This window comes from Culex quinquefasciatus, chromosome 3 (assembly GCF_015732765.1).
Source record: "Culex quinquefasciatus strain JHB chromosome 3, VPISU_Cqui_1.0_pri_paternal, whole genome shotgun sequence".
NCBI classification, from domain to species: domain Eukaryota; kingdom Metazoa; phylum Arthropoda; class Insecta; order Diptera; family Culicidae; genus Culex; species Culex quinquefasciatus.
Window position 1 is genome coordinate 151,151,097 of NC_051863.1, and position 24,909 is coordinate 151,176,005.

General features: G+C 36.7%; 1 protein-coding gene across 1 annotated transcript in view; it reads right to left on the bottom strand.

Moving 5' to 3' along the window:
- Positions 1-24,909, bottom strand: part of LOC6051392 (synaptic vesicle membrane protein VAT-1 homolog-like) — an 87,384-nt gene that overhangs the window by 50,895 nt on the left and 11,580 nt on the right. Inside the window, exon 3 of the mRNA XM_038258669.1 lies at positions 16,258-16,697. Within this exon, the coding sequence (XP_038114597.1) occupies positions 16,258-16,565 (308 nt within the window). The 5' untranslated portion in view covers positions 16,566-16,697. The remainder of the gene's footprint in view (positions 1-16,257; positions 16,698-24,909) is intronic.

The following is a 24,909-nucleotide window of genomic DNA, read 5'->3' on the forward strand; positions in this document are numbered from 1 at the left end:
TCCTCAACCCCGAGAATGAGCCCCATAAATCGGATTTGCAGTGTTGAACCACTTTAAAAAGCGCGCTACAATTCTGTCCTCGAACGAGGGAGGATACTCAAAAACGATTTCAGACTAACAACGTTGCTCCCTGCGGTTAGGAAAAACTTGTATCGACGAGGACGGCCAACGAGTTTCCCAGAGTTCAACAAGGTGGTTAAGGCTCCAATAGCTGCAGGCAAGACTCGGCACGAGTGGCTGAAATCTTGCACTTTTGCTGCCTGGATACAAGTGTACCACGACATGGCTGGAAAAGCTTTTAAAGTACAACGAAAAATCACTTATCCGGCACAGGGGGGAGGGGGAGAAACTTGGTGAGAAAGTCCTGGAAAACATGCTGAAGAGTTGAAAAATCTAGCAGGGACTGGAAATGAATTTTTTAGGTGGGAATCGTAGAACTGCACCCGTTGCAGACAGCTCCTGTCTGCGTTGATTTCGGAAGTCGGAAGTTCGACCTGTATACGTGAGGTCATCGCTGAAGTGTGCTGGGAGCCGCGATGATTGTGTGGAAATTGTAATTTTCGTCGTTGCTGACAAACGACACGGTCGTGAGGGTATTTTAAAGTGCCGTAGATTCACACGTGATTTGTTTAATTTCAGCGGAAATGGATTAAATTGATATATAGGGTATATGACCCTATTTTGGACCTAGTACCTATTTTGGACCTATTTTTATTAATCGAGGTAGTTCAGGCTTTTAAAGTACGAATTCACTGAATCCAAACAACAGAAAGTGTAAGCAGGATCGTTTTGTAGCTTACCTCTTCCAAAAATGTTAACATTTTTGATTATTTCCTCTTTTCAGCAACTTTTTCAATGCCATTCGTATTCCCTACCATTTTCCTAGCACATAGATTAGGTCCAAAAATTCCAGCCTCGTTGCTTATCAGATTTGGCTCGCGACACCTTGATGATTTTTTCTGTTTTGCACTGACACCAAGTATTTTCGTCCGGTTTCCGAGCCATGTAACTGTTGTTTATTCAATTCTTTTATGTTTTTCATCACTAAACCATTGAAATAACTATTCTATTATCGAAAAAAACTCAATTCAAAATATTTTTTCAAATCAGTCGCGTTGAATCAGTTTTTGGACCTACTTTGCCGTCGGTTCAAGGCTATCACCAACACATGTATAACAAGGTGTTGCCAGTTTAGTTTATCAATTTATTTCGATATTTCATTGAAATTAATTGATAATTTTTAATTTGATATTTTGAATTGAATTTCTTTACTGTAATTATTTGAAAGAAATCTAAGTTTTAAAAAGCAAATGATTAACAGCAACAACGAAAATATGTTTTTTAAACGATAAAATTGCAAATTGATGATAGAGATTTAGATGATTGTTAGGACCGATGGCAAAGTATCCCAAAATTTAAACTGATGTTGATTTATTTTTGTCGTAACATCATTATCACCAATTTAGTTGCATATATTTTTAATTGTTGCTTCAAAAAATGCAAACTGGCTACCCTGTTGGAATTGAAGGGGAAACGATTGAAAAACCTAAAGGGTCTAGTTCATTTAATCATCAGCTGTCACCGTGACAGGAGCTGTCAACATTGCTTACGAGTGATTTTTGAAAAGTCGTATGAATTAAATTTAAAAATCTTGAGTTAGTTTTGAAAAGATCCTTAGCGCTAGTTATAAACAAATCAATTTTTCGATCAGTTCTCGATCAATTTACGAATTATAAATAATAAATGCTTTGAATTTTCATCTGCACGTCTTTTAAATGCTCTTTACTGGAAAACAAACAAAATTTGGTTTGATTCAGAGAAAAAAAAATCAAATAAGTGTCGGAGATCGTGATGGCTGTTACGACGTATTGCAAAACTAATCAGAAAAATATTCATATGGAAAAAATTACCGTGTCAATCATGTTAGAAACACAATTGAACCAGCTAGAAAAATAAAAATCATCGAAAAAAAAAATTGCAATAGAGGTGCGATGTTAACTTTATGAATTTTATGATTTGAGACATATCTGATTACCGTAAATCTGAGTGACTTTGATAGGTTTGAGATTTTTGCGCAAAATGAAGAGTACAAATTAAATACGTTCGGAATGGTATGGAATCATACTGACCGTGGTAGAGAAGTGCTCGAAGTACCTTATGAAGAACTTTTCATGAGATTTATAAAGGTTTAAAAAGTTAGTTAACTATAATTAATAAAATTTTGATAAATAGCATTATTTTAATCTTCTTAAAGTGTCATGATTTTCTCAATGAACATAATTTTGAATCATAAAACAGAATGCATTTTCGGATTCTTCAGACAATCTTATACTAGGAAAAAGTAAAAAAAGTTTGTGAATAATAAGTCTTATTAAATATTATTTGTTTTTGAAACATAATTTAAAAAAATCTTCTTATTTAAAGGCATTTTCAGTAAAACAAATTTCATATAAAATGTGAAGACTTTTGAGTCGTTCTTTGAATTCAGTTAAACATGTAATATAAATCTATAATTTAATAAACAAAACTAGTTTCAACGAATTTCAGGCAAAGTTCTGAATTTTCAACAATTTCACCTAAAACTTATATGTATAAGGTTAAAAAGCTTAGTTAACTAAATATTGACATAAACGATTTTCTTAAAAATTATATCAGCAACCTAAGTGATGGTAAGTTCGAAGTAAAAATAATGTTTGAACACCTCAAATCTGCTTTTAACAAAACAAACTATGACTATCAAAGGTACCCTGGTATTCAAACAAAGATTTTTTCAAATATTACATTGTTTTTAAAAGTGCAACATGTAGTTAAACTTTTGTCAAGCAACTATAAAGTTTAACATGACAGATGAGAAAGTTTCACACCAAGTTACAAGCTATTATCTCCTTTAAAATTTCTTGATTGTTTAATAATATTTGAACTTAAGCTCTGCGTAAAATTTAGAACCTTTTTTCATTGTAACTTGTTATGTATTGTGAATGTATCTCTGTCATTCATTTAATTTTAAGTTAAGGTGTTTTTATTGCGACTAATAACGGGTTGTCTTTTATGTTCTAATGCTTGAACAATTAGGTCGTAAGAATACGCAAATTGTAAATAAGACAGAGACCTGCTAAAGATGCGCGAGTTTCCATTCAATATAATTAAAACACGTTTTCAAATTCCAACCCATTGTTTTATCATAATTATTTAATTTCTGAAATAAATATTTTCCAAATTATAATCGTGGATAGGCCCTTTGGTTTATCAAACCGAGTTTCTGTAAGTGTGCGTGTTGCCGCCGCACGCCGCAATTCGAGTTGTTCAAATTTCAACCAATCAGAGTGTAGGTCCAAAATAGGTTCAGCGATGTCTCCAAAATACATTCAATAAGTCCAAAAAGCATCCAAAAAATGTTTTACTTGAAATGCTTATTACAATGAAATGGTTAAATTATTTCCAAATTTCAATAGTACACTTTGTTAAGCATAAATTAAGGCACAAAACAATCCTGAAACGAGCCAAATTAGTTAGACCGTTCCTGAGAACAATGCGAAATATGTTGACGCTTTGCATAGTAGGTCCAAAATAGGGCCATATACCCTACATATGACCCACAAAAAATATCAATACCTTGTTCTGAAACTGATATCCACTCATTGACGTCAGTACTTGATAAAACTTCAGTGTGCACTTGAGGACCCTTTTCACAATTATAACCACAGCTGTACCTTGATTCAGTCCGGGCAAGTGATTGAGAGTTGTGTCAAAAACAGATTTAAACTATGGTTTTTTTATCGTTAACCAATTTTGTTAACCCATACACGGAGAAAAATGTGTTCCCAAAATCGTGAACATGCGAACATGAAAATGGGAACCACCAACAAAGTGTTCAAATCCCATGGTACGTTTTTTAAAAATGTACCATGAAATTTGATTTTGGGAACTCTTTTTTCTCCGTGTAGTATTCAACAGGCTTTCGGAGTCAGAACCGGAAATCTCGTAATTGACAAATCTTGAAAAGCAAGAGTTGAAGCCGCTAATGAAGTTACAATCGTGCACTCGGACGGCAGCAGACCATCGAGAGTAAAACAGTCTAAAATTTTTCTGAGAGGATGTTTTTTTTAAGAATGAACCTAAGAGTAAAACGCTCTTGAAAATCTGATGTATTTTGCTCTCAGTCTGTTCAATTATCTTTTTACTATCAGTCAAAGATCTTTTCCCTCTCGGTTGAGAGCCGCTTAACTTTGGGCGTGAGTCCAATACCACAAATTCATCTCCAATTGCTTCCACTAAAACTCTCAAAAATTTCACGAAATTCCAGTTTGCTTCGAGTGCCCCAAAGTATTACCCAAATATGGCGCGTCTGCCACCGGGGTTCACAAATCAAAACGAGAATCCTCCTTGGAGATTCAGCAAGAAAGTCAGTGGAGAAGACAATTTATTTCCCATTTTGCCCGAGTACGCGCATCAACGATTCCATTGTGGACTGCTTCCTCAGCTCCTGAAGCACAATTCCGGCCAGGATAATGATCAAATGATAGCCTCTCTCAGACGTTAACTACACTCCCGGCGGAGTTCGAGCAGCTTCCACCAAAGGTGTTTCCGAAACTCTGTATCAATTTATATTCATTCTGTGGCTAGGAAAAGTTCGAGCATAAATTTAAAGCCAAACAAAATTCACCAAAGTTGGTCGAGGGGGTGTTGAAAAAGTCCCACCAATAAAAGTCATAAAACACACTTTTTTCGACTCATAAAAAGCGAATTGCAGGATATAAAGAGTTGCAAACATGAACCTAAAAAAACGCTGCCAAAAAAACTGCAACTTTGCTCTTGATTTCATTTTCCCTCGAAAACCGATGATGAGTGCGCAGAGGGAAACCACACACAAACAATTACAGAGCGCGCACCCATACACACACACACACGCGCGCTTGGCTGCCACGGACAGACAGACATGGACAAAGTCAGAAACCGGAATTAATTAAAAACTCATCCTCCTGTCCCGTGGTATGGAAAAGAGCATCAGAAAATAACGACGAAAGGACCAGCAGCCAGGATGCAAAATCATAACACGAGATGCTGGAGGAAGTTTTATTTTGAAATTGATTAATGCACGCAAAAGTGTCAGCTGTCCCACAATGCCTTCCATCGATTTAATTCCTTAACAAATAGTGACCTTCGTAAAAGCGTTTGGCACGGTATGTCCAAATGCATTCATTCTCCCCTGTAGATTATGTGACATGTGAACAGAATTCTTTCTGCGGTAAACATAACGCAGTAGGGCTGGCCACTACACTTGAACTTCGGTGATTGTTAACTATTTCGTTTGACACTTTTTAGTATGCTGGTCTGACAAAGTCAAAAATGACGAACTGTCACTTTTTTACACGGCGCTCACAGACCCTTTCAAAACAAACGTTGAGTGTGTTGAGTAGTGTGAGTGAGCTTCGTGTAAAAGGGTTGTCCAACTCAAAATGGAACCCTGATGGTTTGATAACAAAACATGTCAAACCATCGAGGCTTCAATTCACATTCTCAAGTGATCTCGGATGTATTCGATCCTAAAATCACGAATATCTGTTTATACAGATTTTATTTTTTTAATTGATTATATTTAATAATTTCAACAGATTTTTAATTTAATAAGGCTTTATCATGATTCAAAAGCTTAAATCTCCTGTTAAATTTTTTTTTTATTCTGATTTCGACATGATACAGATCAAATACAGATTTATTTTCAGGAAAATACAGAACTTCCACAAAATAATCTGACATTGTTGAAAATAATTATTTCAATTGACCAGAAAAGTCCAACAATATTTCCAGCTTGCTTTCATCGGACTGACTACTTTTGTGTTTGGTTTGGTTGGATCAGATCAGATAAAAAAAACCTTCGTGAAAACTTGTCTCGAGTTGTTCAAAGTAAACAAATTCTTAAACATATTTTTTATGTCAAATGTGGTAGATTACAAAATTCAGTTAAAGTTTAGTTTAATCCTTGGTCTACCCGAGCAGACGGAAATAACTTGGGAATAACATTTTTTGATATTTGAAAATACTCGGCCAATAACGTTTTACGTTATTTATAACAAGATTTGTTATTCGTCGTTATGATTTTTTTGTTATTGGAATGTTATTGTAATAACAGACTAATAACATTTTAAGTTATTCTACGAACAAATCTTTGTTATTAATTTTTGTTATTTTAACAACTAATCCGATCATCCCAATAACAGTTGGAGTTATTCTTCCATAACAAAAATGTTATTCCAAAGTTGTTTTGGCTTTCAACCAATACCAGACCAATAACAAATTTTGTTATGATAACATAAACCGTTATTAAACCATTATGCAGAAATGGATTTTTCAGGAAGATTCCATAACACCTTTTGTTATTTTAACAGAATTTGTTATTGAAATGGCATGAATTTTGTTATTACCGTCTACCCGGGTAGGCTGTCCAATAATTATCCCAGGTTTTTTTTTTCAAAAATAGCAAATCTTGGTTGTCTCACAATTTTTAAGCAAAATGTAAACAGAATCCCGAGCAGACGGAAATAACTTGGGAATAACATATTTTGATATTTGAAAATAGTATACTATAGGCCAATAACATTTTTTGTTATTTATGACAAGATTTTTTATTCGTTGTTATGATTTTTTTGTTATTTGATTGTTATTGTAATAACAGGCTAATAATATTTTTAGTTGTTCTTCGAACAAATCTTTGTTATTATTTTTTTGTTATTTCAACAACTAACCCGATCATCCCAATAACAGTTGGGGGTATTCTTCCATAACAAAAATTGTTATTCCAAAGTTGTTTAGGCTTTCAATCAATATCTGACCAATAACAAATTTTGTTATGATAACATAAACTAATATTCAACTCTTATCCAAAAATAGATTTTTCAAGAAGATTCCATAACATTTCCTGTTATTTTAACAGTATTTGTTATTGAAATGGCATGAATTATCGTCTGCCGGGAAATTCAATTTAGTTGTAAGATTAACGATCTATGTTGTCTCGCCGTTTTCATGGGAAAACAAACAAAAAATCATCGGTTAGCGAATTAACCAATTTCATTATTAATTTATTATTAAAATGATATGGATTTGTCTCACACTTCAAGTGATCCGCGACCAAAGGTTTAACTTAAGTTTAAGTCTCACAAACCACTGATATCACACGGTGTTTGAACAAACTTTTACCAAATGTCAAATGCAGAGTATGTAGAATTGTTTTCAAGACATAATCCAATGCAGGTCATTTAAACAATCTGCTCCACATTTAATGTTTAACTCAAACTTTACTTGTTTCTTTCCCTTCAAAATTAAGACATTGTATTCCAAAGACAGCTACACGAGCTAAATATCTTAATCAACCTAAAAACTTTCTAATTTCCCTGATAGCGGCCATAACTAACATCCGACAAGTAATCAATTTTCCAGGCCCAGAGTGGAAATGGCGAGGAAAACGACAATTCCACCTCCGACACCAAACTGCAAGCCTTTTCACCAGAAACCGTAGCTCCGGCGAGACCCCCACCCTGAACTCCGGTCGGACCGGCCTCCGCACGCTATGCAGAACGACAAAGCTCGAGTTCGGTGTGGAAAATTCTTCGCAATTTCGCAGGCTTTCAGCAGAATTTGCCCGGCTGGTGCACACTGCTGTCTCTGGTGGTATCCTGCCGCAATATATTCATTTCCGTCCACGTGGAACCCCGCCCCCTCTTCCTCACGACACCTTTTACCACAGACACGGAAGCTATCATCACTCCGGGTCGGTCGTCGTAGGTCGTCTGGGTGGTGAACTCGGCGCGCAGACTATAGTTGGGTCTACGTTCTGGCAGTGAACTGCAAATGTCATTTCGTTTCGTTTCGTTTCGTTTCGGAGAGAAAAGTGTAGTTGACTTTAAATGCTACATTTAAAAATGGCCAGATGAACGACTGCTGGAAATTTGCATGCTATTAGGAGTTGTTCTTGGCAGTTTTCGGTTAAATATTTCTGTTGAAGCAAAAAAGCACATTCCAGCGCAAACAACAGAGGAAAAGTGGTAGAGATAACAGAGGTGCTCACTTGGAACATTTTCCCCACGCAAACCGCAGCTAAGCTAGTTAGTGACTAACCGCGAGGGTGGAGGATCGCGCACGCGAAAGCTCGAAAGTGAAAATTGTTCATGGATCGTTAAGCTTTTTTCACTTTCTGTGTAGCCGCACACGTGCGTGCGTGTGGCTTATGGTATTTTAACAAGAGCCAGCAATTGCTGCAGCTGCTGGCAACACTGCCACGATTTGCGCTGACCAAGGATCACTCGGAGGCAAATTGATGGTTCCCAAAACGTGTGATTAGAATGTGATTAGTCTCAGAATTTGTCAATTTGTAATGTTATGACGAAATAGAAAGGTCCCCAGATTATCTTATCTGTCCCCCGAGCGGAAATGCTCAAACAAAATCCAGTAATGGGTTGTTGTTGACGCCGTCGTTAACCCAACTGGGTCAACCTTACCTTTTGGCGCGAATCACTTGCAGTTTTTTTTTATTTTGTTGAATTTCCGTTCGAACCAGACTGATAGAGGAACGTTAATGTATGACTTCGTATACCGTGATAACCTTTGCAAAGTGGGTCTCGCGCGAAATTTGATAATATTTTTTTGCGATTCTCTTCTGACCTAGTCCAGTGACTGTGGTGAATTGTCTGACCAGTAGAGTTTTTCATTTCAAACAATCGAATGTTCTGGGATAGAATAACGTTGTAATGCCACAAACAAATATTGAAATTTACAAAAAATCTAAATTTTAAAATTTAAATAGTGAATTAAACAATTAAACAGGGGAAGGTGAGGCAAGACGACCATATGGGGCAAGAGGAACAATCGCTCGTACGGCCGTAATTTTTACAATTTTGATTATTTCCAGTATGAGGAATTGTTGCTAGCAATGCAATTAGCTGATTCTACTACCACATAACCGCCAAAACGACGTGAACGCCACGGGGCATAAGATTTAATGAAGTTTTTTTCAAAACCTTTGTTTTCTTATAACATTTGGAAAGTACAAAATAAGGCTTAGGGTTCGTTTTAAGACTCATTTTATCAAAATGCTATTTTTCCTAGATCAGTAGTGTTCCAACCAATGACTTGCACCTATTAGAGAGTATGATTTAACTTTTGGTTATTTTTGTTGAGAGCTTTTAAAAAATCTTGTTCAGGTGGGGCAAGTGTACCATATGGATTTTTAGTATGGAAAAAATTACGAATTGCTGCAACAACATATTTTATTGGGAAATAAATACATGAAAGTACTTAAAAACTGATAAACAATTGTTAAAAAAATAATTGTCCATACAAAACATAGTGATACTATGAAAATTTACTATTTATCATCTTAATAATTTTTTTTTTCGTGAAAACTTTTTGTCTTTTTGAAAGAACGCGAAGCTATTTTTTCTTAACAAAAAACTCAATTTTATAACCTTATCAATAACTTAATTTAAGGACTAAAATTCTCTAATTAATGTTATTAGTTCTAAAATTATTAGATTCACAAATTCTTAAATTCTTTAATTTTAAAATTTTAAGATTCATTGAATTATAAACTTTTGAGTTCTTGGATACTTGAATTTTTATTATAAGAGGTACAATTTCATAATATTTTAAATTTTTTAGTTAGAATTCTTAAAATATAGTTCCATTGTTTTTTTTTTTTAATTATTGTTTATTAATTAAATATTCGAGTTTTTATTTTATTCTTATTCTTTGGCCGAGACCTGTGGTGTAGGGGTAGGCGTGGTTGCCTCTCATCTAGTCGGCCTGGGTTCGATCCCAGAAGGTCCCAGTGGCATTTTTCGAGACAAGATTAGTCTGATCACGCCTTCCGTCGGACGGGAAAGTAAATGTCGGCCCCGGTCTAACCTAGAGGTTAGGTCGTTAGCTCAGTCCAGGTGTAGAGTCGATGGTAGGTAGTTGGACTAACAATCCAAAGGTCGTCGGTTCGAATCCCGAGGTGGATGGAAGTTTAGGTGTAAATAGAGGTTTGAATTTTTGAATACTTAAATTTAAGAATATAGAATTTCTGATTTTTCGCATGTATGTATTTTCGAATTTGTTAATTTCTCTTTTATTACACTTTTAGATTTTTTATTTGTAACTGCCTAATTTTTTATTGTTTTGAATATTTTAAACTTCTACGCTAAAGTGATTTGAATTTTTAAATCAAAGATGGCGGCCAAAATGACAGTGATGAAATACAGTCCAGACTGGATTTTCCGAAGGCCTTGGTAAAATTCGAGCAAAACAATGTAAATGGGCCAAAGCCGAAATGTAAACAAAGGGTCTATCCTGCTCACGTTAGTGGATGTTTACATTAGGAATGAGCAGGACAAACTCTTTGTTTACACTGCGGCTTCGGCCCATTAACATTGTTTTGTTTGAATCTCACCTCGGATAATCGAATCACGATTTTTTTTTTTGATGTCTTATTTTTGATTGTTGAACTATAGTTTGACCACTAAGCTTCTCTAAAGTGATTAAGAATTTTTAAATTCAAGATGGCGGCCAAAATGGCGGTGATAAAAAATTAAAAATTGCTTTTTTTAATTTAATAGGCAATCAACCATTCAAATTTGACTAAAATGGGTTCGCTAAACTCGAATTCGATGTTAAAAAAATATTTTTTTTTTGTTTTTTTTTTCATGATTCGATTATCCGAAGTCCCATAATCGAACTTCGTATAATCGAAAATTCTGATTTTTTTAATTGTTGAACTTTCGTTTGTTTAAAATATTAGAATATGTATTTGTATTTCATGATTTTATTTAATTATAAATATTATATATTTATTTAAAATGAAAACAAATACTAGTAACAGATCATTTAGTATTATGCTTCACAAAAAAGGTCCAAGCAGCTTAGGCAAAACCACGTGATCTATTTGGGGAGAAGCGGGGTGACTTTAATAAAATCCACGCTATATACAAAAAGTTGAAATCTGGAGTTTTTTTTTTAAATAGTCCAATAAACCAAATTTCCAGTTTTTGTTTTTTGGATATTTTTAAAACCGATTTGAGTCAAGGGTATTAAAAAACAGCCAAAATGCAAAAACTGAAAATTTGGTTTATTAGACCATTTCAAAAAAAAATCCAGAAATGAAGTATTGAGAAAAGTCCAACCTTTAAATTTCAATTTTGAATGCCACGTGGTTTACTTACGTTCTTCTAGCTCAGAAAGTGAATTAAATTACGGGTTTTGAAGATTGCATAGCAAATGTTAGTGAAGAACTTTTATGACAGTAATTTTGTTTAATATTATTGAAACTTGTACTGACGTTATACAATTTTAAGATAGATTGTCGGAAATTTAATTTATTTCCAGATGCACTATTATGTAAAATTGTCAACTTGCCAGTTAATAACGTGGATTGTAGAAACTTATAGAAAAAAATATTCATTTGGCAACACCAGACGCCATTAAATTTAACGAAAATTTATTCAAACTGTAAAAATTTTCGGCAATTAAAATGTCGAAAATTTCATTTAAAAAAATATATTTGAAAAGATTGTTCAAACAGCCTAGAGGTAACATTTTTACTCAATTAATCATTAATTTTGGTAGAAAGTTGATACACAAAGCGTAACCTTTCTCGAGCTAGTCCAAAACATTTCGACATTTTCCAACAATGAATGCTAATAGGATTAGAGCTAATTGAACCAGAAAACACGAAGATATAACAAAACATGTGAAGTTCAAAGGCATACCCCTACAGTCAAACAAGGCTCAGACGCTCGAAAATAAAAATGCAATCCTCTTTATTGAAAATTTCAGCAAATATATGTGTACACACACTCAGCAGATAAGCAAACGTGTGTGCTGTGCCAAGAAAACTCTCATATCTGCAGAATGCAATGCACAAACACTTTGTACCTCTTCAACTACAAAAAATGAAAGCAGAAGAAGAAAAACAAGAGGAAAGGGAAAGGAAAACTAAACCAAATTATATTGGCAAAGTGGGAAAAGGAACAGTACTTTCCGAGAAGGAACTGACAAAAACAAGCCAAAAATGACAAACAAGAAAATCCTGAAGAGCGTGAGCGTGCACACATGTGCACTGCACATGTGTGCACACCCCCCGAATCTTCCCACATAAAACAATCTAGAAAAAGGCACGTCAGATAGTCTGCTTTTGTGGTGGATTTTTGGAGAGTAAAAACAAAAAAGTGAATAATAATAGATAAGTTTCGGGCCCCGTTCCGGCTTTGTGAATTTTGCATACTTTCGGGTTGGCTGCCAAATTCTAGCCAGGGTGGAGATGCCCTTTGGAGGTTGTTCCGAACTTGGAAGAATGCTTCCGCGGCGAGCAGAAAGATCCACCAGCGTTCAACACCATAATAAAATGTGCATAATACGCCTAATGAATATAAATTAGATTCTTCCCTTTTTTGCGCGGTGCGCAGCGGGGCGGTGCCGGTCCTTTCCAATTTGGAAGGCTAGCAGCAAATTTAAGGTTCAACCCCCGGCCAGTGCTGCCAGCTCGGATGTCAACGCGCGTACTCTCGTTTGTTCAGTGCTGTGCAATGAACACTAATTACAGCGCGGCGCGGGCGTCGTCCATCGGAACAAGATGTCTCATTCCAGCGAAGCGGCTCATCGATCCAGTGCTGACTTTTACTGCCGCCTGTCATGTCTGCGCTTCATTTGTGGAGTAGGCACATCGACATCACATCGGGCAGCTTCTTCATCACAACATCGCAGGGATGAGAAATAGGCAGAAGGAAGTTTTATGTTCGCTCGTATAAACATCTACATATGTACAGCGGCTCCGTTCGTTCTGTTTCTGCCAAGAGTGATGTCTTCTCCAGCAAAAGTTGGACTCCATGCGCCGCTTATGTACCACACACCATGTGCTGCTGTGTCGGATTCTTATGCTGTTGCGCTGCTACTGACAACTCCTCGCGACAAGACGCCAACATGGGGTGTTGGAGTCTTCTTGGTCAGACGACCAAACTACGGCGGAGCGAAACATGGCAAGTTCGGAGCAGCGAGATACGGTCGATCGTCTAGAGATGATAACTTCTTCCCCGCTCCTCACCACTGCCAGTCGGGCGGGATGCTCGCAGTAATAAAGTTAATGTTCCTCTGGGGCCGCCCCGAGACAAGACTGCTGCACTTTACCGCCCGTCATCATCCGGACGACGACGGCGAGAAAGTGTGAAAAAGGGGTTCAACAACGCGTTCTTCAAGGATGCTGCTCCGCACACGTGGCGTTCGTTTCTCGAAACCACGGTCTTTTGCATAACCATCATGGCAACACTGTTGCAGGGTCATTGGGGCAAATGTCTGTACGGGGTACAAATTAGTTCCTTTGATTAATCCGGAGAAATTAGCCGCCATCAGGAGAGTATCTTGTCTGTCATAATGACTCAAGGGGAGACCGCGTCCCGCATCGGCAACAAATGGTCCCGCATTCCGCACTGTCCTTGAAGCCGTGGGCCCGCTTATCCCGATGATGCGGAACGTCGACTTTTGCGACAGAAACGCCAGTAAGCTGGTGGACAGAATAGCTTCGACAATTAATCAAGTGAGATTTGGAGAAGGGACGCATTGCGCATGGTGGTGGCTCAGTTAGAAACTGTTCTTTCATGTGTCGTGGCAACTTTGGCCACAGCCCTTAAAATGGATGCACAAAAATCTCAAGTTTCAACTAATTTGGATACACCAGTTAAAAGATACAGTGAATGATGTTTACAAAAAATAGAAAAGCACGTGTCACCAGTAAGTAATTCTCTACGAAATCGGTCAATTTTGTATTTCAATTTTTGTATTTTTTGATTTGGCTCAAACATAAATATTCCAAACTCGGTACCTGTTGAAGAAATTTTCTGATCAATTTGGTGAACTCTGCAAAGTTTCAGCTATTGATGAGGGCTAATGTTGCGAACAATTTTTGCTCGTGTTTCTCTAAAGCTCAAAAGTTGCGGGGTTTTGTCCCCTGACAAACATTAAAAAAAATCAAAAATTAAAAATACGGGTTAGAAACTGCTTATTTTAAGTTAATTTAAAAACAGGTTCAAAATCTTTATAGGAGCAATATAACCATTTTAAGCCAAATAAGCGGTCGTGTTTGAATGATGCAGGATAATCTGGAGTGTTCCAAAAAAACATTCTAAAACCAAGTACACCAACGAGTAGAGCAACTTTTTGTGAACATTTCTGTTTATTTTCACTTTAACTGAAAGTTATTCTATTCCTTTTAAAAGCATTTACAAAAAATATTTCCCAAATGTATTCCAATCAGACTAGAATGCAATGGGCCACGCCCATATTTCTATTTTCAGCTTAGTTCTTTTTTCTTCTAACGCTTTTTTGGGTCTAGTGCTGCCAATTGTGATGAAAGTAGCATTTATAGAGAAAGTTTCCTGGAATCACTGGCTTACTTCAACAGGCGCTGCTGGTCATGTTGTTCTTTATTTACCTTCGCTTTTCGCTCGGTTTTCTTAAGCCTTCGGTTGGAATGGGTCAGCAAAAGTCAAACGTCAAACGACTTGGCGCGTTTGTTTTTTTGATGGCGCTTGCTAATTATTTACACGTTTCGTAATTTTTTGTCAAGTGAGTGGCTAAACCATACTCAAAAGAACATGTTGCCGGTAGTTGGAAGCAATTTTATACCTTAAACCGTTAGCGCAAGTGAAAAGAAATTGATGGTGACTTGCTGCCTATGACTTGATTTGGCCCACGGATCATTTTGATAATCATGTTAATGGGATGTCACTTGTAAAGTGATTTTTAATTTTCAAAAAATTTATTCTAAACATTTTTGCATTTTTTTTGATAAAAAACTAATCATTTATTAATTTTCGACTATTTTGACAGTTTTAAAGTTAATAGTGAAACTAGTAAAATTCATCGAAATTTTTTGAAAATTCAGGCTTTCAGGATTAAGGCAAATTAAATGTTGAAATCGGAGGAGTAAGGCAAGTATTTTACATAGTTTTTCGAGAACCCTCCTCATCCCATTATTACAAATTGGCTCACGGGCAAATTTAATTCAATAAAAAAATTCAAAATATGATAGAAATTTAAGTGCTATTAGCTGAAATCAATTAAAAATGCAATGCTTTGCGTTTAAAATCATTTGAGCATGTTCTGGATGTAAAAAATAAGATGAATAATTTTGTTTGCTAAAATGTTTAATTTACAATTCATCTTTACGGGTGCTTAAAACATTTTCTAAAATTGTTTCATGGAATTGTTAAATTTCTTGCTCTCAAAGATTTCTTATTAGTCACACGTAATTCAAAGATAAAATTACGATATTTAATTAGTCACACTTGATTTTAAGATAAAATTGCGCCGATACTAAATTAGGCAGATTACATGTCACCGTTTTCAAAATATATAAAAACTGTAAAATTTCACGGAGAGCACAAGTACATTCAGCTAAAAGCTTTTGTGTCTTTCATTATTTTTAATTAAAAAATGTTGAAAATGATAGAAATAAAAAAACTTCTGCTGATAGATTTTTTTCTAGTCTTATAAATTAAAATAACGTTCGTTTTTATAAATATCTTATTTGGCTAGCAGGCTCATTTGAGCTTCAAATTTGGCGGCCTCCAAAAACTTTGAGCACCCCTGCTTAAACGCTATAAAAACGTTAGCGCAATGAAAAGAAATTGATGGTGACTTGCTGCTATGACTTGTCTCAAATGGTAATATTAACTTTGATTCAAAAATAGGTCAAACCTTGTCACAAGTGTGTATTGAAATTTCCAAAATCTTTAATTTTGTAAAGTTTGTTGATATGAACAAAACGTTGGTCATTAACTCATTTTCGACTAAGTTGGTCGTTGTTAAAGATAGTCCAGACTCGATTATTGAAATTCTCAGAAAAAATCACCCTCAGCTGAAATAACCGAAAATCAATTAGCAAAACCTTCGGCACAGTCAAGGACTTTTTTTGCTCATTGAAATTTTCCTTCACCACAATATTTTGATTTTTCTGGTTGGTTGCGGACGAAATCAAGAGAGAGAGTAAAAAAATTAGAAGATCGTGAACAAGCGTTCATGAAAATGAGAACCTCGAACAAAGTGTTCAAATCCCATGGTACGATTTTGAAAAACGTACCATGAAATTTGAACACTTTGTTCGTGGTTCTCATTTTCACGAACGCTTGTTCACGATTTTGAGAACTCGAAAAATTCCTAAGAAACCTTCGGATAATCGAGTCTGTACTGTATTTGCCAAAATAAAATCAGCGATTTTCGTTGAACCCAACTCACCATGCTCGGACGCGGATCAGCACCTCGCCAGCCTGTGGGCTCGGTTCCGGTTTCTTCAGGATCTTAACGTTCTTGAACCCGCCAAACCCGGTCAACGTGACCGCCCGCATCTCCTTCACCGGCGGGGCGTTCTCCTCTGCTTTGGCCTTATCGTCGGCGGCCTTCTCGCTCGTTCCGTTCGTTTCCTCGGACGGTTTCTCGCCGGCGGGCGCTTCCTCGGCGTGTCCGTTGGTGGCCGGGACCGCTTCCGTCGTGGGCGACGGCGTCTTGACCTCGGCGACGACTGGGGCTTCGGTGGTTTCAGTCATTTTGGATTTGATGTTTGTTTTTATTTAGCGACAAAGAGTCTTAAAAGATGGTCTCTTTTTTGGGCGGTTGTACTTCTAGGAAGTCGTTTTTCTCGTTGCTAATAGCTCACGCGTCGCTGGATGCTCTTACAGCTGGAAATAAACAGAGAAAAGTGTGAAAAAGATAATTAATTAGAGCGCATTAATCAGCATTCAGGCGGAAGTCTGGGTATGCCGTTCAAGAAGGAAGACTCTTTTTCCCTCTCTGTTGCAGGGTAACGAAAACGAAAAACAAGACATTGGCGGTAAATATTTATAAACACGACTTGCCGCACAGCGGCTAAAGTGCCGTTGCCGATACCCTCTTGTTGGAGCAGATTTGAGAGCTTCTGAATCATCGAAGCAAAATCCGGCGTCTGTCATCGACCAAAAACACAATTTCTCGGAGGTATCAATAACCCCAACACGAACCCCACAATCAGTGCAAATCATCAGCCTAATAAATCACGCCTGAGTGACCTTCTAGTCGGCGACGCGCCACAAAATTTCCAAGAACCCAAAATACCCCCAAAAGAGAGGCCAACCTTTCTCCCCAGGTTCCGCAGGTAGACCAACTTCCAAGAACTACCGTCGCAGGCCATTAACATGTAACGCCCGCTGGAGAACGAAAAAACGAAGACTCTCAATCAAAAACTTTCTTCGGCCCGAAAGTCTAGACCCGCGCTTCTAGACTGACCAGCATAACCCAACGAACCCCTGACACGACAAGGGTGGATCAATAAATCCAATTAAATCGATACGGATCTTCTCGAGCTCTACTTGCGTGTCGTCCACGGTCAGTAAACCGACGATGGGACACACCAAGCCTTTGGGTTTAGCACGTATGGTAGGGTTTTGAGGTTAGAACCAAGGCATCTGGCGCACCGAGGGTCGCTACGCGTGGTCACGCGAAGGCTGTCAATTTGAGGGGGGGAGTTGGACATTTGGCCAGATAGTGGAAAGGGTTTCAAAATTGATGTGACGTTGCTGCTGATGAAAATATGTGACAAGTTGGTGTTGTCAGTCAACAGACATTTTTTAATCAATTTTAATCAGAGCAAAATTGCTCTCTGAAGCCGCCTTTACTTTCTAGATACGCAATATGCATCCGCAAACAAACTTTCGCTATCTTTTCCTGAACGTCGCGCCGCCAGACAATCCCTAAGCCAATATTGGCTCGAACTCAGTGCAACTTGGTAGCAGTTCCATGCACGTTAGGGTTGCTAAATCGCTTTTGAAAACTCACTGCTTACAAAAAAAATCTCGCTTTAAAGCCTATTATTTCAACAGAACCAGCCAGAAAATCCATCAATTTAAATATCCCATGGTGAAAGCTGGTGACAGCTTAAAATTTACACTGATAGAGCAGAGAATGAGCACTCTCATGTGAGTGTCGTTCGAAACAAATCCTAGCAGATCTGCATCTTAGCCGAGTGACGCTCCGTAGAAGATGTCTAAGTTAGTAAGGAAGTGAAATAAAGGTCAATCATAGAGATCACCTGGCCAACTGAGGACCATTCATGGTTACAAAACCATTTATTTTCCTTCGAGCCTCTTCGAGCTATTTTTTCACGCGGCAAATAGTGCAACAATATAATTAAGATAAAATTTATTACGTCTGCCACTTCCGACACCGTTACGCCACGGACCGTCGTGGCCATGGATTGTGGTCCACGCAGTCTCAGGAAGACCCCCGACCAACACAAACACACGCACATTACGCGGTTACGCGGCCACAATAAGTGTAATAACACGCGCGCCGACATTGGTAATAACGATAATAATAACGAGCCAGTATGGGTGAGCGAGCGAGAGAGTTCGAGGAGGTCTGTGGTCACTCAGGATTGACCACACCGGCGGGGGTCCGACCTGTGCCGTAGCGGCACGTGCCGCCTCTCCCACCTTCCGACGGTAATTAACGGGCGTTTTGCTGTAAATCTCTTTATTATGCGGCTTTAATTGTTATTAATTTGAGTTAATCTCCGATCAATGTGCTAGTGGTGCCGTTGAGCCCACTTTATCACTCGGGGTTCATCTCGCTGAGTGAGCATCTACAATGTTGACAGAGATTACTGCGCGGTTCAGCGCGAAGGAATTCACTTTTCATCGCCAGACAACAAATTAATGAAATTTATTAAACTCAAAAAGGAAACGAATCATTTGTAATCGAGTGCATGGATCTCGTTTTCTTGTTCGTTTACGCATAAACATATATGTATATAAAAAAAAAGAGTACACACACGCGGTTTCGACGATTGCATTGCAGAGCGCATATAAATAATGCAAGAAAAGAAAAACAACTTTATCAAGAAGCGAAAAGTGAACGCAAAAGTGCACTGAGCAGCAACTCTGCATTCTTTTGATTCCGTTTCCCTGCATCTGCCAGGGTCAAAACAGTGCATATTTCTCACTTATGATGAGCTGTTTGCTTTAAAAAAAAATTTGACAACACTGTTACAGTTTATTAAATCTTGAGTTAAATAAATGTAACAATTCAAGACCGATATTGTGACTTAAAATGTCTTCTAAATTCAAAATATAGAATAAATGAAATCTAGACTCGATTATCCGAAGTTTCGATTATCCAAAATGGAATGTTCCTAAGGTTTTCATAAAAAGTTGGCTCCATACACAGCTAAAATTCGATGGTAAAATCGCATGCAAATCATCTTTGTGTTCAAATCACACATGATACAACAATGCAAATTTGAACACTTTGTTCGTGGTTCCCAGCACTCATAGAAAGCTTGTTCACGATTTTACGAAAAATTTTTCTCCAAGGCTGGTGTTGAAATAATTATGAAATCCGGCCCACGGATTGGTGTTGAAATGTTATGAAATCTGGCTAGAAAAAGGATGAACAAGTTGCAAAGTTGCAAAGGAAAATGATAAACAAAATTAAATTTTATCAAAACATGGAAAATCACGTTTCAATTAAAATACCTACAATGATTATACGAATTCGACAAGTTCTAAATAAAAGTTATCTAATTTTCAGAAAGGTATATGAAACCGTAGAAGTTCTATGAGTTTAATGATTAAAAATCATAGAAAAGAACCATTTTCTTTGCAAAAAAATAAATTCAAAATATAGTCATGTTTGAAGAAAATTCCTGTTTTTATTTGAAAACCACGATACTTTCAAAATTTACGTTAATATCGGAAAAATGTCCAACAGTTTCAAACATCAGTTTGGATCTCTCTGCAAAATTTTCAAAACTTAATTCAAATTAATCTGGACCGAATTCGAGAATCATAGGTTGACGAATCGATGGCAATGATGAATGACAATGACAACGATGAACATCGAAAATATTTCATTTAGAATTATTTTCATTAAAAACCAAAATAAGACAGCTAAATAAAAATTAAAAAAATCTGACGTGTGATTTATTAAGCGAAAAAAAACTCGATCTATTCGAATTTATCTTCAAATTTCACATTGAAAATAATTATTGTCACTCTAAGATTCAATTAACTTGACCTTTTTATTGAACTTAAAATAAATGTAATACCCCAAAATGGAATTCATCACTCAGTAAATAATTTTTCTGAAAAATTTAATCAAAAAAAAATCAACAATTAGTTAAAGGCTGTAACAAAGCATAGTTTTGAAACATTGTTGTGATCCAAAGTGATTCAATGATGGATTTTGAACCAAAATTTTCATGTTTAATTTGACAATCTGAACAAAAGTATTTAATTTTTAGAATCTAACAAGTTATTGAAATTTGTAGTATCAAAATTCAATGATTATTTATCAAATTTTATGTTAAATTTATTATCTGATAAAATTGAAAATAAAAGATCTAATAAATTGAAATTATATCTTACTAAAATTTGTGCATTTATTCTAATTTTCGAAAATTAGAAAATGATAAGAGGAGTCAAAAAACTTAAAATAAATTAATAATAATTAATTTTGTGCTTTAATCTAGACATTTAGATTTATAAAAAAATTAAAATAAAATCACAAACAAACGCAAACTTTTCGGAAAACAACATTGCAAAAAAAATCTATTGTAGATTTATTAATAAAGTGGAAAACATATGCTTTTCAATTATGGCATTGTGAAATGTTCGTTTTAAAACCCATTAAAATTAAAAAAAAACATTGTTAAGAGCAAAACAATGTCTAAAGCAAAACAAAATTCAATCCCATTTTTTTTATAAAACTTGGTCTTAATCTTTTTAAATTTCCAGAAATATTGAAATTTAATAGAAGAAAATTTAAGTTTTGCGCAGGAAATTTTATAAAAAGGGATTGATGTAGAAGTATTAGTATTTAATGAAATTTTATGATAATTCAACATTTAAACTAATAAATTTTTAACAAGTTCCAATCATTTGAAACTTGTTCCACATGCGGCCCAAGATAATACGGCAAATTGTTAAAATGGCCCGCGAGTTTTAGCTGGCTGAGAACCACTGACTTAAAACATAAATGCAAATACTCTTCAATGTTTGCAAGTATGAAAGTTGATTTTTATAATTAGAAGAAATTTGGTGAGTACTTTCTCTTTAATAAAAAAAACTTTTTTGCATCATTAGTTCGGTCACAAAATCTACATGTAATTTTGGCTAAACTTGTTCAAGAATGTTCCCAAATCTGTATTTTGAAAGCTATTTTTTCTGATCGTTTCTGCTTCATCTAAAAAATTGTAGGTATGGAAAAAAAATTGGGAAAGAAAATTCACTTGAACAAATAACGCATATTTATTTTTCTTACACAAATAAGGAATTTGACGAAATAATTATGTATGTATGTTTCTAAATACTGAAAATTACATTTTATTTTTGAAATACTGAAGATTACAGCTTTTTGAAGATGGTTCATCTTACGCTTCTGCGGTTTTTGAACAAATCTTAATTTTCCAAAAATGTAAAAAATTGAATTTTTTTTATGAATTTTCAGGTGAAGAAAGTAATTTAAAAGCATCAAAATTTCCATTTTTTGTTTTAAAGTTGAACACACCCTAAAGAAACAAAACCAAAATTTTTCTAGAGATAAATTTATCATGGGATTCTCAACAGAAAAAACCAAAGCTCTATTGCACATTGTCAAAAATAGTTTTCCATTAATATTCATTAAGTTTAATCAGAATAATATTCTTATCGAGTAAAAAACATACATTTGAGGCGTATGTCAAGTTAAAATCGGCCAAAATTTACAGCTTCTAAAAAGCGTTTTCAACCAATATCATGCAAATAGTAAGGGACCATCCATAAACCACGTGGACACTTTAGAGGGGCGATTGTCCACGCTCCATACAAAAAAGATTTTTTTTTGTATGGGCAATTGTCCAAGAAGGGGGGGGGTTGAGATTCCCAAAAAAGTGTCCACGTGGTTTATGGATAGTCCCTAAGCAAATTCTATCATAACCTTTGCAGTACAATTTGTTGAAACAGTGAGAAATTGCTAATTGGACTGTCATAGAACCATGTTTTTTGTCTGCCAAACATACGAGAATTTCCCATATTTGTGTAAGATAAAGATAGCTGAAAATCAAATTGAAACCAACTGGATTTAATTAAATGCTATCCAATTCCCCTTCCCAACCCTATCGGATGTCTATTTTCATCAGCTGGATCCCATCCAAACTATCCGTCCATCTTCATCATCATCACCACCCAAAACTCCAAAACTATAAACACAACCCAGACCGCGTTCCCACCCCGGCTGCAACTTTCATTTTCAATGTCAATACCGTACCAAACGCGTCACGCTCCACCGCACCCCTAGGATTCCCTCAACTGTAACGCGTGCGCGGGCGCCGTTACATCTATTTAGCAAGTCGATTCGGTTCATTCCATTCACCGGTGAAGAGCTGCGCGCAACACTTTCATCGTGCACCGCTGTAATGCTTTTCCAATGGTACGGCTTGTTAGTTCGTTTGATTTACGAGGCTCACACCTTGCCACTCGAAGCGTATCAATGGGTCACTGGGGGAGACCGAATGATATCCTAAGGAATCTGCCACCACGCGCTATTCCAGTCACGCGCGCCGTTCTCGGTGGAACTATTGCGTGGTAACGTCTCAATCTCAAAGTCGAAAAGTAAACAAGCCTGCCAAGGTTGCGGCCTGCTGAAGATTCAATTCCGACGGTGATGCAGCCACCAAAGTGGTTTAATTTATGCACCGAGAGTTAAGGAGATTCGAGAGAGAGAGAGAAAAAAAGCGAGGGAAAATGATAATTGAAAATTACGAAATTTCCTCACGTAATGTTCTCGCGAACAACGAGCGCGCATAGTTTCGTTTTCTCATTATCATTTTGGCGGACGCCGTCGGACACCACTTGTCGGGCGTATCCTATCATGGGCGGCATTACCGCTGAGTACATTGCTTAACGAAGAGGCTGTACCCGATTTCAGCATACTTAGAAGTGGATTGTAAGTTTTACATCCAAATCTGAGGATTACATGATTTTTATGCAAATTTACATACATCATGCACTCTAAGATATCTTTCTGTTGAACGTGGCCAGCGCCGGTATTGACATATGGTTAAGACTTAAAATCAAGTACACTCTAGGATCTGCAGGACACCTCAGATTACACAAGAACTCACACGGAGCACATAAATAGTGGCTTACGGCACGGTGACAAACTGTCTGCGTATTTCAAAGAGGATTTATGATCACGTCCTGATCAGGGTAGGTAAACCATCACCATCGCACTATCATTGATGCATATTTCGGTGCGTTCCTCGTCTCTTAAAACTTCTCTTCTCTTTCGCAGCCGAGTGATGGTCGGCTTGCTATCGCGAATATCGAAAGCCTATCACATCGACGAGAAATACCCTCTCGCTGGCTCCGATGGAACTATCGTTCCAACCGGAGAGGCACGCACACGAAATTGCTGTATACATACACTGGAGCTCACGCACACAAATGAATTCATTTCTACAGGGCTTACGCTGCCGTTCTACGCATAATTGTCCCATGTCAGTTTTTGACGATTTTGACTTTATGCTATTTTTGAGTTTAGTCTGATGTGTACTTTAAGAAAAACACATAAAATCTGGTACTTTGTTCGGAAACTCATCAAAAACAACACCAAGTCTGTTTGTCCCATCGTTGAACTTCTACGCATAATTGTCCCACCAAGTATTTTCTTACACGGAATCATTAGTTTTACTAAGCATTTTGCCTTGTTTACCTGTTGTATAGCAAGAGGATCACAATTAAGGGTGATAAACTGCTAACTGGGGCGATTAGGGACACATAGGGCGAATAGGAACCCACGGGACAATTATGCGTAGAAACACAGAAATCGGTCGAAAAATTTCAATCGCGTTTTTCTCAGTTGCACTTTTTTGAACATGGGACAATTATGCGTAGAACGGCAGTACGGGCGAGAGAATTTCACGATTGCTCTTTCTCTTGCTTTTTGAGCGAGGGGACTGGCTGTGTGAGAGATTTTTTTCCGTCTTACGCATCGGTTTGTTCGTTGCTCGCTATTTCATCGGCGTCGTTTTCGCTTCGCTCTCTTGATGCAGTTTTGGGAGAACGCCAAAAATTTGATGATTTGAGCGAGGGACGATATCTAAAAGTCCTCGCCATCGGCGAGGAAACGAGTAAATACCATCCCTGGTCCTGATCTATGATGAAGTATCAAGAGCGAGTTGAGTTACGACTCGCTAAATAAATTGTAATCAATCTCAACGCTATCGTCAGCTTTCACTTAGCTTGTGCTAAGAATGAAACCTTATGTAGCACTAAATGAAAGTAAATTCGTGAGTATAGAGGAGAAAATCGTGACGTCAGAAATGAACTCAAATCACTCAAAGTTCATTTTGTGAGTGACTTTAACATTTTTGCCTAGTTTGACAGCTACCTCGTTCCCAGGTTTTCTGTGGGATAGAAAAGGAGGCGAATACTTTATGAAAATCATACCTAGGGACCTACATAGGGAAATGAAATGTTCTGGGAGAAATTTCAAACACCCAAAGTCATTCAAATTTAAGGTTGAAAAACTTGAAGTTTTTCTTTGGTGTTGGCACTTTTCTTGTATCGAACAAGCACAAACATAATGAAAACTACCAGATTATTATCAACAACAGTTTTACAATACTTGTAATTGTTATAAGTCTCGTTTTTTTTTTGCCAAAATTATTTTAAATTGATTCCAACCTTGTTCTTGCATGATCTTGTTGCTCGATTGGAACCCCGATTTGACAGTTCGATTGGAACCCTGAGAGTGACATTTCGCCTCTCCATATAGGCTCTCTATCATACCAGTCAAAATTCCTAGCCTCAAAATTTTGTCGCGAGTTGCTTTTCTCCTCTATTGAAGAAATGTCAGCGACTTCAAGGCATCCTTTAG